At 57.5% G+C, this 16,778-nt stretch overlaps 1 protein-coding gene across 1 annotated transcript; it reads right to left on the bottom strand.

Annotated features, from left to right (window-relative positions):
- Positions 1-626: 626 nt before the first annotated feature.
- Positions 627-15,619, bottom strand: PRDM12 (PR/SET domain 12). Its single transcript, XM_045882022.1, has 5 exons — positions 15,397-15,619; positions 13,331-13,521; positions 11,688-11,843; positions 2,380-2,491; positions 627-1,039 (listed from the first exon to the last, which is right to left on the bottom strand). Exons 1-5 carry the CDS (start codon positions 15,617-15,619, stop codon positions 627-629), a joined length of 1,095 nt encoding a protein of 364 aa, XP_045737978.1.
- Between the last annotated feature and the right edge of the window lie 1,159 nt (positions 15,620-16,778).

The following is a 16,778-nucleotide window of genomic DNA, read 5'->3' as shown; positions in this document are numbered from 1 at the left end:
GGGCCCGCCTGCCAGGGAAGAGCAGGTCTCGGGTCTCTCCTGGCTGCCCCAGAGCCCCGCCCGCCCCCAACTCTCAAGATCAAGTCCGTGACTCCCGACACCGCGGGGCACCAGTCCCAAGAGGCGGCCGGAGGGGCCGTGCGCACACCGGCCCGCCCCCGCCCCCGGCTCCCCGCCCCCGCTGAGGCCCTGCCACCCCCGAGGGACGCCAGCCCCGGCGGCCTGCTCGACAGGTGTGCCAGAGCGCCCCCGACGCCGGGCGTGGGGACCCCCGAGGAGGAGGCGGCCGAGCAGCCGCACCAGCTGGGTGGCCTGCAAAGGGACGCTGCCCTTCGGTGTCCTCACCTGCGAGATGGAGCGAAGACTGTATGCCTAGGGGTTCACTTGCGGGGCGCACCTACAGCGCCGGGCGCCGGGCCGTCTGCCGCCGGGGGGGTGCGGGCGGTCGCGTGAGGCGAGAGCAGCCCAGGGCCCCGCCCGCGGGCCGGAGGCGGGAGGCGGGGCGCGCGGGCGCGAGGAGGCGGGGCGCGCGGGCGCGAGGAGGCGGGGCGCGCGGGCGCGAGGAGGCGGGGCGCGCGGGCGCGAGGAGGCGGGGCGCGCGGGCGCGGCGGGCGCGGGCGCGGCGCTCACAGCACCATGGCCGGCAGGTGGTGCGCGGCGGCGGCGGCGGCGGCGGCGGCGAGCGCGGGCGCGTGCGCGTGCGGCGCGGGCAGCGCGGGCGAGTGCGCCTGCAGCGCGGCGCTGGGCGGCCGGTGGCGCGCGCTCTTCTGGTGGGCGCGCAGGCCGGCCAGCTGCGAGTAGGCGCTCTGGCACACCTGGCACTTGTAGGGGCGCTCGCCCGTGTGCAGGCGCACGTGGTTGCGCAGCGTGGACGACTGGCTGAAGCGGCGGTTGCAGAAGCGGCACACGAAGGGCTTGTCCAGCGTGTGGATGCGCATGTGCGAGCGCAGGTTGCTGCGCGAGTTGAAGCCGCGGTGGCAGATGACGCAGCGCATGCGGCCCGCGGTGCCCGCCGCCGAGTCCGCCGGGTGGAAGTCCTCTGGCCGCGCGGGCGGGGCCCGGGGGGGGGGCAGGCGGGGAGGGGGGGAGAGAGAGCAGCCTCGTTACGACCCCGCGCCGCCGCCGGCCCGGCCCGCCCAGCCCGCCGCGGATCGACGGGGGTGGGGGTGGGGGGCGCGGGTCTGAGCAGACGGGTTGGCGGCGCTGCCAGAGGGATGAGAGAGGCATCGAGGAAGCTGGCTTGGGGTCACATAGGAGCTGGCCTCCAGACCGTGCTGGGAGACCTCAGGGACTTAGTGACTTCGCCTCCAAACCTCAACGTCCTCATCTGTAAAATGGGGACCTACTACGACCTCACGGGGCTGTGCAGAACGTCACGAGGTGATCATAAAAAGCTGCACTTTACCTCCCTTAGCCTGTATACGAGAAGTACCTGACTCAAAGTAGCCTTCTGTAAATGGTAGCCTTCCATAAAAGGCTCCCACCCCCCCAAAAAAATCCTTTCATTTATTCATCCCACAAATATTTACTGAGTGCCCTACTATGTACCCGGGAACTGAGCCTCACCTTTCTCATTGCTGAGATGGGGATAATAATAGCATCACCCCCATAAGCCTGCTTCTTGTAAGAATCAGAGAAATTACTGTTTGTGAAACATTAGCTGCAGGGCAAGGGCTGGATAAACAGTAGTTCATGAGCCTCAGGTTCTTCCTCTAACCAAATTTCACAAGGGTTTTATGAGGACCCAAGTGGGGTGATAGCTGTAAAAGGTTTAGTGCAATACTTGCCATGAAATAGGTCTTGAGCAAACAGTGTGTATTGTGTTGACCGGTGTCCCCCACAACACACACACACAAGTACACTCCACCCCACCTTCATTCAACAGGTTAATACCAAGCACCTCCACCAGGGACAGAGGGAAATGTACATTGTCAGAGCTGGAAGGGGGTTTAAAAATCATCTGGCCCAACCTCTTGCCTTTACAGATGGAGCAAGAGGCACAGAGCCCTTCCCAAGATTGTACAGCAGAACTGGAACTCAATCCAGGCTCCTGCTGCCCGGCCCCTTGCTCCTTCTGCTCCACCCTCTGCCTCTCTGGTATCCTGCGTGCCCCCCCCCCCCCCAACCCAGCCTGCCCCCAGACAATTTATTTTGTCCAGAAAACAGTGCCATTCGTGTCCGGACTGTGGTGGTGGCTCTGGGGGCATTGGCCTGCTTGAGCCAGTAGCCTCATGGGCTCGATACTGCTGGAGATTGAACCCGGGTCCCTGGAGACCAGGAACCTCCCTGCCACACACAGGTGCACACAGGCACACTCTCACTCTCTCATTCTGGGTTCCAGGGGTCCCTTGTCATTGTGGCCTCACGGAGACTACCTACCATGCTTGTTCTTTTTCTGCTCCTCCTCTAGCCCAGGCACACCAGGGATCCCCAGGAAAGTGTTGTGTGAGTTTCCATACCACACCAGCAGCTCCTGGTCAGGAGGGATCATCTACAGGGGAGAAAGCAAGATGAGATCAGGGAGGCAGCAGTGCCCAGGGGTGGGAATCAGGGTCTCCGCACGACCTCCTGCAGCCAGGAGGAAGCTGTCCTGCACCTGCCATGGAGACAGGGATCCAGTCTTAGCCCAGAGAAAGCCACACCAGCCATCGCTAGCAAGCTGCATAAACACAGAAGGCCCTGGGTTGCTCTGCCCCCACCCCTTCTTTCCCCCTCCCAGGCCAGGCCTTCTCGCTGTTTCTGTCCTAGCTCTGGGGCTGGGAACAGAGCAGCCGCCCAGCCATGTAAGAGTTCCCAGACTGATAGCAACAGAATGGAAGGCTTACAGCAAGCTGACTAACAGAAGAAGGAAAGCTAGAAAACTTTTCCTGTCTTACTGAGGGGAACCAGAATCAGCCAGCCCTCTGGTCTGCAAGGCTGAGCCAAGGATCGTGGGCTGCAGGGCACCCTATGGCACTTGGTTACATCCTCTCTGATAATGTTCTGGAAACATCTCTCACGCAAAACGCCCACAAGGCAGCACCACGCCACATGTACCTCTCTCCCCATCACGGGCTGTGTGACTCCGTGCACACGGCAAATGCTAAAAAAGAAGCATTCGGATTGAGGAAGTACTGGGGCACACAGCCTGAAACAAAATCCATTTCTACAGGAGAGAACACCACAGACGGTGACAGTTCTCTGCTAATCTCAGGGGAGGACCTGCACCAGGGAAATGGTGAAGGCCACGGGGAGGAAGGGGTTTGCAATGACAGCCCCGGGAGGCTGTGGAAGGCACTGTGGTGGCACTGACCATAAACCCCACACTCCAGGATGTCCCAAGGGGCCTGCAGGTCTTTGGCGAAAGCCAGTTAGCCCTCCCAAGTGGGGAACCTTCAGACCCCAGCCAGCTAAGACAAATGAGAGAGATGGGGTGCCTCGGCGGGCTCAGTTGGTGGAGCATGCGACTGTTGATCTTGGGGTTGTGAGTTCAAGCCCCATGCTGGGTGTAGAGATGACATAAAAATAAAATCTTGGAAAAAAAAAGACAGTTGAAAGAGCGGACAAGCCTGCACCCCATAGAGCTGGCTCTGGCATCTATCCTGGGGGTCACTCTCTGAGCTTCCCAGAGAAAGCTGGACACACCCAGGCAGCAACCGGTTTGTTTTCCTAATGGGTCCTCAACCGCCTCAAAGGAGTTGAAACACCAAATATGCCATCTCGGGGTATCTGAAATCATGCAAGAATAGGACCCCCTCTTTTGGGCCCCCTGGTTACAGAGAAGGCCCCAGCCCTTCCATTTGACTCTGGCCTGCAGACCCCTGCCACATGCAGGATGCTTCTGTACCACAGCTTCCTTCCTCTGGTCAAAGCCAGGAAGACCCTCAGACCCTCACAGCCAGCTCTGTTTGACCCTAAAAGGACGGGGGTGGGGGGTGGGCAAAGGAAGGAAAGTTTGAGGGGGCCTAGTCACTGCCCTCCTCCTGAGACTCAGCCTGGGGCCACCGTGTGCCTGCCCCCACGGCCCGTGGGGCATCACGTCAAGCCCTCAGGGTCAGTGAGTGACTGGAAGCCAGGCAGAGGGTACCAGCTCGGAGGTACAGGGTTCGAATATGGAAGAAATAAGTACAGTCCCGGAACCCGAGGAAAATCAGGTGGTGCCTCAAAGAAAGCAGACAGGTTAGAATCTGGCACCACAGAAGTCCTCGAGGCCATTCACAGTCATGGCCGTTGTCCCGGGGGTCAGCGGGACAGAGCTGGAGGCCCTGCTGGAAAGGGGACGGAGAAGACAGAAGGAGGAGGACGGAAGGAAAATATTTAAGATCAACTCATTGCGAAGGATGCTCTCTGTGTGAGGATGCAGATGGACCCTCGGCCACCGGGCGCCTGGGTGACCTGAGGCAAGCACTTATCCCCTCTAAGCTTGTCTCCTCAAGTGAGGGGGTGGGGGAACCTCCCTGAGGTCCCCCAACTCTGAGAATCTGATTGTAAGTCACCTCTGACCCTGTCCTTACCCCCGGCTTCAATTTTCACAATCAGCGTTCTTCTAAAGCAGCCAGTCCCCCATCAGACTTGTCTGAACTGGACAGAGTGCTGGCAGAGGTCACCCATGTCAGGGTCCACCTGGGCTCCCCACCTGCTGAGCCTGTGACCTTGTGCAAGTTGCCTTCTGGCGCTGGGCCTCGGTTTCCCAGACTGTAAAACAGGGACGGCCTCTCTGCTCAGGCCTCACGGGGCCAGGCCTCCGCGAGCCGTGGGCAGAAAACTTTGCAGGGAGGTTGGATGCAGGAGCGAGTGTTATGATTTTCCCTGAGCTCACCAATGTCTCAGGAAGCTGGCAGCGCTCTCTGGGGCATCGAGGCCCACAGTGGTCCCCACAGAGCCTACAGTGTGGCATGGGGCCACGGGCACAGTTAAAACCCAGGGTGACAAACTGTGGAAACCCCCACCAAGATGTCCATCGACAGATGAATGGATAAAGAAGATGTGGTATATATATATATACAATGGAATATTATGCAGCCATCAAAAGGAATGAGATCTTGCCATTTGCAACGACGTGGATGGAACTGGAGGGTATTATGTTGAGCGAAATAAGTCAAACAGAGAAAGACATGTATCATATGACCTCACTGATATGAGGAATTCTTAATCGCAGGAAACAAACTGAGGGTTGCTGGAGTGGGGGTGGGGTGGGAGGGAAGGGGTGACTGGGTGATAGACACTGGGGAGGGTATGTGCTCTGGTAAGCGCTGTGAATTGTGCAAGACTGTTGAATCTCAGATCTGTACCTCTGAAACAAATAATGCAATATATGTTAAGAAAAAAAAAGAAGAAGAAGAAGAAGGTAGCGGGAGGGGAAGAATGAAGGGGGGGAAATCAGAGGGGGAGACGAACCATGACAGACGATGGACTCTGAAAAACAAACTGAAGGTTCTAGAGTGGAGGGGGGTGGGGGGATGGGTTAGCCTGGTGATGGGTATTAAAGAGGGCACGTTCTGCATGGAGCACTGGGTGTTATGTACAAACAATGAATCGTGGAACACTACATCTAAAACTAATGATGTAATGTATGGAGATTAACATAAGAATAAAAAAAAAAAAAAAAACCCAGGGTGACTGGCGGCTTTGCCTTCAATGACTAACAATAGCACGGGCTGGGCCCCAGTGCCCCAAGGACGGGAGCCCCACTCTGGGCCACTGCCTCCGGCTTGGCTGGGGCAGGGGGCACCCCCAGGGAGAGCACCGATGTGGAGGGGAAGCTCAGCAACCCCGCATCGGCTGTCGCCCTGAGTTGCATCTCCACCTCCAGACTCTCAGCGGAGGAATCAAATATCCAAATCAACACCAGCCTTCTCGTTGTAATTGACAATAACAATTGTTACTAAATGTAAATTTGGGGCGCCTGGGTGGCTTCCCAACGCACTTTGGCACCCAAAGTCAGATGCTTAACAGACTGACTTTGGCTCAGGTCGCGATCTCGGGGTCCTGGGATCAAGCCCTGTGTGGGGCTCTCTGCTCAGCGGGGAGTCTGCTTCTCTCTCTCCCTCTGTCCTCCCCACCTTCCCACCCGGACTCATGCTCTCTCTCTCTCTCTCTCAAATAAATAAATAAAATCTTTTTAGGGGCGCCTGGGTGGCTCAGTCGTTAAGTGTCTGCCTTCGGCTCAGGTCATGATCCCAGGGTCCTGGGATCGAGCCCCGCATCGGGCTCCCTGCTCAGCGGGAAGCCTGCTTCTCCCTCTCCCACTCCCCCTGCTTGTGTTCCCTCTCTCGCTGTGTCTCTCTCTGTCAAATAAATAAAATCTTTAAAAAAAAAAATCTTTTTAAAAATTAAAAAATATATATAAAATAAATACAACAACAACAGTGGTGATGAATGAGGAGAAGCTAAGAACTCTGGGCTTGCACAAATTCTGAATATTGTTCAAAATGGTTGTTTGGAACATGATTTTCTAAATAAGAGCTTCGACATTGACTTTTAACATAGAGTACATCATTTATTTACTAACATAATTTTTACATGTACTAAAATTAATCTTACTAGTTAATTTCAGAAATTAAAACAACAAAGCAGACACATTGACAAACACGTGTAAACACATAAAGGGGGTAGGACATGAAAAGTGACTCTCTCCCCACCCTGGATGCTCAGCCACTGTGGCCAGTTTTCTGTGCTTCTTTCCCCAGAAGGGTTTGTCATTTTGAGACTATTAAAAAATGCTGATTTAAGGTTCGCGGGGAGCAGCATGACGGGCAGAGTGGCTTCTATTTTTCTACATGAGATATCTGATTTTTTAAAAAATAATGAGCACATATTACTTTTATACTATCTCTGTATTAAAGAAAGAAAATCTAGGGGCACCTGGTTGGCTCAGTTGGTTAAGCATCTGTCTCTAGATTTCGGCTCGGGTCTTGATCTCAGGGTGATGAGTTCAAGCCCCGCATTAGCTCCACTTAAAAAAAAAAATCTATTAAGAAGAATCTACTGGAATTGAAAATGGCACAGATATCGAGAAGCCACCAGCACTGGAGAAGGCTGGAAGTGGAGTCTGTTGGCTCTTCAGAGCTCTGGGAAGCCAGCGGCAGCCCCTGACCTGGACGCCCGGTCCCTGCTTGCTCGCTGGTACCCCTCATGCAATAACCCCAGAGATCAAGACCAGGAGACCCTCAGGATCAGCAACCTCTTCCCGGAGATCCTGGCACTATTGTCCACAGGCTCCCAGGGTCCCGGCAGCTGACTGCCTAAGAGCAAAGAACAACCACCGTCCCCCTCCCAGGCTTCCCGGTCCCTCAATACTGACGTTTCTTTACAGCCAACTCTGGCAAGACCCTGCCAGGACTCTCCGTTGGGGCCGGCAGAACCAGGATCACAAAGGTGTCCTTCGTTCACTTTTCTAGGCAGCGGGGACTGATTCGGGACACACAATAGACCAAATAATTCCCCCAAGAAACCGATCCCGGTACCATAAAATCCACATCCCTGAGATTCTGGGAGAATATCAGGGCCCGAGTCTTCCCTTGACAAATTACATAGTCTCTCAGCTCGTGCTTCGGAACCATCCCTACCAGCCCAGACATTCTGTCCTGCCCCCTCTCTGAATTTTTATTATAAATGGAAACCGATCCGGTTTTGGTTTGTTTTCTTTATATAAATGTATGTCACACTATTGAATACACTCCCGGGAGGCTCTGACACCTCCCTTTGCCCCCCTCCCCACCCCGGGCAGTGCAGAAACCTTAGTCCAGAAGGATCTCCATGTCATCTGGACGAATATCAATTTCCATTGTACCACAGATGTCCTGACAGACCAATTAATAGAGTTCCAGCAAATACATATTGGCCGGGGAGGCCCCACGGCGTGGTGACCAAGGGCTCTGCTCTGGGGTCAGACAGGCCTGGATTCAAATCACAGCTCACCAACTTCCTATGATCTCCTTGAACCTCAGTTTTGCCATCATTAAAACGGGGATAGTGATAGTATCTCACAGAGCGGAGAGGACTCGATTCTTAAAAATTTGCTAAGACCCTCAGCACGTGCCCACAGATGATAAATGCTTCACAGATGGTAGCATTATTAATGATGCTTAGTATTAATAATCAAGGTGGGGACGCCTGGGTGGCTCAGTCGGTTAAGCATCTGCCTTCAGCTCAGGTCTTGATCCCAGGGTCCTGGGATCGAGTCCCGCATCGGGCTCCTTGCTCAGCAGGAAACCTGCTTCTCCCTCTCTCTCCCTCTGCTTGTGCTCTCTCTGTCAAATAAATAAAATCTTTAAAAAAAAAAAAAATAAGGTGCCCCAACTGCATCCACCCCTGAGCAACGTCAAAAGGAAAACGGTGCCAGGAAAAGCAGACATGGGACTCTGCCGTATAACTAACGTTCGAGTGCTTGAAAGGAGAAGGAAAGTAGCGGGAAGGAAAGGCCCACACTTCAGGGCACAGTAATCTGCCAAGACACAGGGAGGGGAAAGACTGGGAATTTTCTTCCCAGCTCCAGAGTCCAAAGCTTTCATAACTTATTACTAAATCCTTTCCTTGCGCTGAGTTTTGGCATCGAAGGTCTTGCTTCCTGGGGTAGCTGGTTTTGTTTTTCTGGGAGAACAGGGGTCCGCGTGTTCCCCTTTCGACCCAGTCCCCATCACCTGCAGAAAGACTTATTCATTCAACACTGAATGGTCACTTGCTATGTGCTGGGCGCTTTCTAGAAATGCTATTTTAGGGCGCCTGGGTGTCTCAGTTGGTTAAGCGACTGCCTTCGGCTCAGGTCATGATCCTGGAGTCCCTGGATCGAGTCCCGCATCGGGCTCCCTGCTCGGCAGGGAGCCTGCTTCTGCCTCTGACCCTCCCCCCTCTCATGTGCTCTCTCTTTCTCATTCTGTCTCAAATAAATAAATAAAATCTTAAAAAAAAAAAAAAAGAAATGCTATTTTAGGCACCTAGTAAATTCTTCTGTGGTTGAATCGATGGGGAGAATGCCCCAGAAATAGCTTGCCGTAGATCCAGCCAGATGCCATCCCGCCTGGGGTTCTCCTCTGACTGGCTGGCCTTGAACCCCATCTCCATTTGGAGGGCTATTATTTTGTATTTGTGGAAAATCTGAGAGTAGCAACAGTGCATTCTGCTTATCGAATAAAGACGGGCCTTCCCATTTTTGGGGTGAGTACTGGGTTACTCATATGGAATATAAATGGCAGTTCTAAGTGACAGAAAGACTAAGAAAACAGATCATCGCAAAGGCCCGTCTCCTTGGCTAACTCGCACGCGCGCACAGAACAAACAGCCCGTGTATTCCAGAGATTTCAGGGAGTGGCCTGGGGGAGAAGCAATTTCTTCTGGTGCAGCCTAGAAGGGCCAGTGAGCCCTGGCCTCTGCCCAGCGCATGGTGGGTGTGACCACTGGCCCAGACACACATGACAGATTCCAGTAAGTGGAATCTGTCATGGCCACAAAATGATCTGAGAAAAACTGCCACTACGAGAAAAGTGTCCAGCTTTGCTGATGAAAAGTAAAATGACCATAAAGTGATATTTTCTGTTTCCTTGTCCCTCATTCAAGAGGCCCCTTCTTCATAGGCTTGCTACCTCTGGGCAAGCATTAACTGCAAATCCATGGCATCTTGCTCACAGTATCCTATATGAATCGGTTTCTTTTTCCTGATCCTCTTTTATCAACTTAAATCCTGATAAAGTGTAGATGACTTTTTTTTTTACTCTTCTAAATTCAGATTCCTCCCTAGAGATCCTCTTCAGCCCCTCTGTCCTCTGACTGAATTTCTGTAGAAATTTCTATTAATATTTCCTGACTCCGTTGAGCCTTTAGCCAATGTGATCTGCACAGGGAGATGATCTGAGGCCCCCGAGTCAGCCCCAGCGGGAGTTCTTTGGCCCGAATCATACAAGCACTCCCACTGTCTCTCTTGTGCATGCGTGTACATCTGTGTTTATGTACATGTGTGTGCATTCATGTTAGAGGGAAGGAATGGAAAGACTGTGTGTCTCCTAGCTCATCTGTATTGGGATGGCCAGGAAGCAGCGCACGAATGTGAGGATGTGTGTGTGAGGCTGGGAGGGTAGGAGGGGAGAAGACCCTGGAGCGTGCGCTCTGCTAGAAGTGAGGTTCAGCCACACCTTAGGCCGATTCTGGGATGTCTGGCGGGGAGTCCTTATTCCCACAGGGTGGTGGCCCAGCGAGACGGTCACAGGAGCCACCTTTGTCCTAGACCTTTGTCCTAGGTGCCTGGGCCACCTTTGGCCCTACCTTCACACAGCCCCATGCTGTTCCATCTCACTTGAATACCAGCCCAGAACTTGGGCACCTTTCTTTACCCTCCACTTCCTGGCCCTCCCAGAGTCTACCCCTCTGCTGGGACCCACTCCGTGGCCACAACAACACCCAGGCAAAGACCATTCTGCTGTCATCCCTGGGAGATTTCCTGGAGCCTGGTTATTGAGGGACAACTGGACCCCAGTTTCAGAAGCTGCTAGGCCCCAGTGCCCCTAGGGCCTTAGAAAGATTTGAGGCTCTGAGTCCCAGGGATAAAATGGACTATAGGGAAGTCATTCTCCCGCCCTGGGAGACCTCCTTTGGACCTCTCCAAAACTCGGCCAAACCCAGCCCCACCCCCGAGGGAGGACACTGCCTCTCTCCACTAGGGGAGTGGAAGCAGGAGGTCCAGACAAGTGTGTGTGGGGGGGATATCCCCACCACCCCCACACAGCACTGGCCACCAATCTGCCATGGGGAAGGAGGGAGCTTGTCTCACTCCTGGGACAGATGCTGAGCATATTTCCTGCCAAGAGACACTGTCCAGAAGGTCCCGACAGCATGGCCCTCCATGGCTACCACCACTTGGCTTGCTTTGTGCCCTCAGCCCCTCTCTGTAGACCATGAGCTTTTCTGCCTCTGTCCAAGGTTTCCCTATCGGGAACACCTCCTTTTTCCATCCTCCTGAACCTTCCCATGACCTGGGCGGGGCTTAGCTACTCCCAACCATGGGATGTGATATTTATCTGCTGCTATCTTTCCCTTTCCCTTGCTTCTAAGCAGTTCGACCCAGCACAGGCATTAGTGCGAACATTCCCCCCAACGCCTGGTAGCTCCCGAGTCCCTCTGCCACCAAGTGAGCCCCAGCTTCCTTGTCTGCAAACTGGATAATCGCAGAACCCTCCCTCGTGGATTAAATGCACAAGGATTATAAAGGATAACGCACCCACAGAGTCTAGGAGAGAAGCCTTACACAGCGAGTGATCAATGTGTCAGAGCCAAGACTTAGAGTCATGATCCCCACATCAGCGTCCCACGCATGCAGGACAAGGAACAACACACAGCGAAAATGCTGCAGACACAATGCCCTCTCTTGCATTCAAATGCTTCCCCCTGCGTCTTGCTCTCTGTATCTCTTGGTTTCTGAACCCCGGGACACCCTAAGCAGCTATCCGGGAGCCTCACGGTTGAGGTGCTCGTGACATCCCCAGTGGCCTGAAGTCAAAAGTTCTGTCCTTTCTGATCTACAGACCAGAAAACCTGCCACGAAGTTCATGCTCCCAGAGACCATGATGCCTGGGCCCCAGCCCTAGGGCCTGGGCAGGGCCATGGTGGCCGGCATCAATGCACCTCCATCCCCCCCACCCCCAGTCCCCGGACACTGCTGCCTGCGCCCCTTCTCCTGGCTGCCCCCTGGCTTCGTACGGAACAGAACAGGCACTCACCTCGATGGCCTTGTAGAAGATGCTGGTGCCGATCTGGACGACCTCCAGGTTCTGCTCCTGCTCATTACGTGCGCACTTGATGTAGGTCATCCAGCTTCGGTGGTCCTCCTGGCTGGCATCGACGAAGTAGCGCACTGTGCCGTCCTCATTGAACACCTGCATGCAGGTAAACGAGGGGCTGAGTGAGGCAGGCTGTGCTGCAGGTGCCACCTGTGACTGGGCTGGGCCACTGCCGGTGTGTCCTCCTACACTCTCTCCATCCTCACGACAGCCCCAGGAAGGGCAAGCAGCTGTACTCATCTCAGTTTTCCAGCTGAGAAAAGGGGTGCTCGGAGCAGTGCAGTGACTTGCCTGAGGCCAGGCAGCTAGAAGGGACCGACAGGGAGTCAGTCTCCAGGGCCCCACAGGCTCCGGCGGCCACGTATTCCCCAACTCTGGAAGAAAAGGGTCTCCAAGGGATCACTGACTCGACAAAGTAACAGCCAGCTAACTTCCTGGGGATGCAGAGATGCTCCCCAAAGCAGCAGAGAGCACGGACCAGGACCTCAGAGGGGGACACAGGAGCCTGGAGAGGGAAGGCTGGCTCACTGTGGCACCCTGGCCTGGCCCAAGCCCCCTTGTGGGAGCTATCAAGAGTACTCAGAGATCAGATTGGGCCCCAACTTCCTAACCTAGCAACAAATGGAGAAGATAACTACTGGCCCAGGCCTCCAGGGAGGGAGGAGGTGAGGTCAGGAGAAGCATCTGGACCATCCCCCTGTTCCCTTCCTCCTGTGCCTGTGACCAGAGCCAAGATTTGTCACATTGGGCTCCTCCAGGGACTGTCAGGTGGGGGCTGTGGTGGGTACCCATGGGGGGAAGGGAAATGAGATTAGGGAAAGGGTGCACCAGCCTGGCCTCGGCAAGGTAAGAGCCCCAGGGGAGGAAGAGCTTTGGGAGTGGCTTTGTCCTAAGGGTGTCCTAAGGGTGGCCGTCCCTGGCATCTGGCACTGTCGGAGGAGAGCAGGGTCAGAAGGCCTGGCGTGGAAGCCTCTCTGAGCTTCAGTTTCCTTCTGTAGAATGGGAATAATAATTCACAGGGCTGATGAGATCATCTGGTGGAATGCGGGCCGCTGACTCAGAAAGTTATCTCAACGCCAATTCATCCCCGATCATTTCCAGTTGTCACTGTTCTGCCTGGGTTGAGAAGCTCATTCCTAGGAAGCACCGGCCCCTTCCATTCCCCACACTGGCCACCCTTACCCCCAGGCCAGGGTGGTTCAAAAGGGCTTTCCTTGCAACTTCCTCCCAAGGAGAAGAATGCAGGTAGCTGGGAGGTTGTCCCCAGGGTTGGCTTCAGCGCTTTGGGCATAACCCTGGGCAAGCTACATGGCTTCCGGAGGCCTAAGTGCCCTCCTCTGAAGTAGGGCCAACAACAGTCCCTAGGGTTGGCCGGAAGAAAGAGGGTCAGATTTTCTGAACAATGGCCTTAGCAGCCTGGTTTGGGGAGGCATTGCCAGGCATAGGGCGGTAGGATCCCGGATCCCACGTCAGGGAGCTGGGGGGCCCAAGCGCCCCCGAGCTCCCAGCAGGAGCGACAGGGACGGAGTGGCGGCTGCCTGGGGCCCTCCCGCCGGCACCCCTCTCCCCCGGCCCTCACCTACCTCCCACATGAGGTTGTTGTTCTTGCAGATGTCCACGTGCTCCGGGGCGATGACGCGGCCAGTGAAGGGACCCATCTCGGTGCCCGCCTTGATCCACGTCTTGGAGAAGATGCCGAGGCCCTCGCCCGGGATGGAGCTCTGCGCGATGATCACCTCCGCAGGCAGCACCAGGCTGGACAGTTTCTGCACTTCTGTGACCGCCGCCAGGGCAGGGGGACTGGGTCAGAGCCTGAGGCAGGGAATGGCCCGCCCTTCCCGCCAGAGACCCAGGCCAGTCCTGTCCGGCCAGACCAACCTCAGGCCCGCCCCGGAGTGACTCCGGGGAAGTCACTAGGGTGTGTGTGTGCGGGCTGCGGAGTGGGGGAGGCGGGGGGGGGGGGGGGGGGGGGGGGTTGGCGGGGTGCTCAGTGCAGGAATCTCCTCCGTTTGCAACCTGGGGATCCTCTGTGCCCTCGGAAGCAAGAGGTGCTTTGGGGCTCATTTCTAGGGGCTTTTATTATTTTTATTTATTTGGTCTCTCCACTAATTCTCAAAGCATCCACAACGTCCCTGCCCCCCCACCCTGGAAGAGTTTAAGAACGACTGTGCCCACCGCAGCGCGCGGTTTTACAAATGCGTAAACTGAGGCCAGCTCCCAGGAGGAGGTGATAGCCAAGCTGAGACCTTCCTTCCGCGGGACGCTCGGCGCTCACTGCGCCTCCCCGCACCGAACACAGGGCGCTGTCGAAGGATCCCGGTTGCGGCCAGGAGCTCTGACTCTTTTCCGGGGTGCGGGAGGCGCTGCGCCTGGGCGCCGGCTGGCTACGGCGCTGGGAAGAGACCTCAGGCTGCGGCGCGGCGGGGGTTGGGGGGCGGCCGAAGCTCAAAAGGAACGCGGGCTGCGGCGGGCAGCCTCCGGCGCTCTCTGTGTGACCCCGGGCCCGCCTCGGTCCCCCTCGGCGCCCAGGATCCGGGGTGCCAGAAAGGGCGGCGCCGGGAACCTGGGCGAGCTCTGAAGTCGCCTCTCTGGGCGGGAAAGAACGGGCGGCCCCCGGCCCCCCGGGGGTCCCCCTGTCCGGCCCGGCAGCCGGAGTGGGGGCGGCGAGGCGCACAGGGGCGGCCTCCGTGTCTTACAAGGTTCCCCTCTAAGCTACCTGGGAAAATAGCCGGCGAGCGGGCCGGCTGAAAGCGGGGGGGTTAAACGGTGTCCATTGCGGCGCGGCCGGCAATTTGTCACGCTGTTAAAGTGATAGCATTCATTCGGTTCCATTCGAAAGAAATTGCTAATTCTAAATTCATTAGCCCTGGAAGAATGCTGTAGCAGTAAATTGTAGCTCAATGCGGAGGGGACTTGTTTAAAAGGGGCCGAGGAATTCCCCTTACAAAAAGGGGGGATTAGATGGTTGACATAGCGTGAATGGAAGTGGGATTAGTCTGCACGGTAAATTAAGAGAGGAACAGAAATCGTCACGGGGGAAGAGAGGGCGACGCGCAGAGATGCCAGCGCCGGGGAAAGATATTGTTTGCACGTTGATGAATGAGGAATAAGAACTTGAGACATCTTAAAGAAAAGAAACTTTTCTGGCTCTCTCTCTCTCTCTCTCCCTCGCTCCCTCAGCGGCTTTCTCTGCCGGCCCGCCCGCCCGCCCTCCGCCCCCTCCCCAGCCCCCCTGCCTTTTAAAGTTCTCGGTTGAAGTGGGAACTTTCGCGGGTCAAGCCCAAGTTAACTAAATGAATTTTAAACCCCTTCTTTTTGAGTCAACTGCTATTACACGCCTAGTAAGGCTTTAGATGCCGGGAACCCGCCGGCTCAAAGGGGTGAGGGGCGGGCGGGGGGCCGCGGGGGGCCGCAGGGCCGGGGCAGCCTGGACGCGGCGATCCCTTCTCCGAGCCGCGCGGGGCGCCGAGCTGCTTCCCGCCCCGCCCGGCCTTTGGCTGCTCGCGCCGCGGTTCGGCTCCCGGGAAACTGAGGCCCACCGAGCAGCCGCGCCGCCCTGTGTCCCTGCCGCGCGCCCTGGGCGTCGCCGGCGGGGAACCCGGCGGCGCCGGGAGGAGGGGGTGCGACCGGCCTCGACGGCGCGACTCACCGCCGGAGAAGGACTGCGCCAGGACCTCGGCGGTGAAGGCTGTCTTGGGGCTGGCGTGGTGGCTCTTGTCCTCGAAGAGCTGCTCGCCCAGCACGTTGCGCCAGCGGCCGTAGAGGAAGCTGTGCAGGATGTCGGAGGTGATGACCTCGGCCAGCGCCAGCCCCGGCGCCTTCAGCCCGGTCTTGAGCACCAGGGCCTCAGCCGGGAGCACGGAGCCCATCATGGGCGGTCCGGGGCTCGCCGGCGCCGGGGACGGACGGCCGGGCCGACGCGGGGATGTGGCGGGCGAGAGGAGAGCGGAAGCCCGAGAGAAGAGGGTTGTGCCGGAGGAGAAGGAAGAGGAGCAGGGGGAGGACGAGGAGGAGGAGGAGGAGGGGGAGGACACAGGAGGGAGCGGGAGGCGAGGCGGGCTGGAAGGAAAGTGAACGAGGGGGAGCGAGGCGGAGCGGGAGAGAGATGGGGAAATCAGCAGAGGTGGCAGAGGCGGCGCGGAGGGCTGGAGAGACGGGGGTGGAGGCGGAGGCGGGTGCGGGGGGTGCGGGGCGGGTGGGAGGCGGGTGGCTGCAGAGACACGGCGGCGAGGGGCTCTCGGACGCGCGCTCGGCTCTCGCACACCGGCCCGGACGGTCTTCCCCTTGGCAAAATCTCAGCGCCTTTATAGGAGCCGCAGTGACCCTCCTAATTGGTTATTAATGACCCCCTGACGTCGGACAGACTTGTTGTACCCGGCCGGGCTCGAGGAGCCCTCGTCGCGAGAGCTCAAGGGGCGGGGGCGCGCGGGCCGCTCCGAATTGTCCCTCTTCGCTCCTCCCGCCTCTCCCTGGCCCTTCCTCTCCAACCCCCCCCCCCCGCCCTTCCTCCTCCTCTCCCCGTGGGAAGCGCCGGGCTGGGAGGGAGGCTCAGCCCGCGGCGAGGAGAGGAGGGGACGGAGCAGGGGAGGGGGCGCGGCGAGGCTCGCTCGGACTCCAGGGACCAGACTGGGTAGGAGGGGACACCTGGCCTCGGGCCCCGCCGGCCCGGCGCTCACCCACTGCCCCAGGCCGGATCTGCGCTCCTCATCCCCGCCCGGCGGGGCCCGGCGTTCACCTCCCCTCCGCTCCCTGGCCCTCCCGGCCCGGCCCGGGCTCTCCGGAGCTCCGAGCCCCAGAGCGCACACCGCGCTCCTCTCGTGCTGCAGACGGCGCTTGCTAGAGCCGTGCGCTTCGCTTCAAACGGGCCGCTCAACCGGCCCGCTCGCTGCTCGCCGCCGAGTGTGAAACTCTTCCCGGGGCGGAAAGGGCTGCGGCGAACGTTGGGGCTGGGCCCTGCCCGGGACGGCGTCGTGGGCGACCGGCTCCCGACTCTCGGGGGGCTAGGGACCGAAATCCGCACTGGCCGTGGGT

Source organism: Mirounga angustirostris, unplaced genomic scaffold (genome assembly GCF_029215605.1).
Source record: "Mirounga angustirostris isolate CCGP_5_RB_7025 unplaced genomic scaffold, mMirAng1.0.hap1 SCAF_15, whole genome shotgun sequence".
NCBI lineage: Eukaryota > Metazoa > Chordata > Mammalia > Carnivora > Phocidae > Mirounga > Mirounga angustirostris.
Note: the sequence above shows the minus strand (reverse complement) of the source record. Positions and strands in the feature narration are given on the sequence as shown.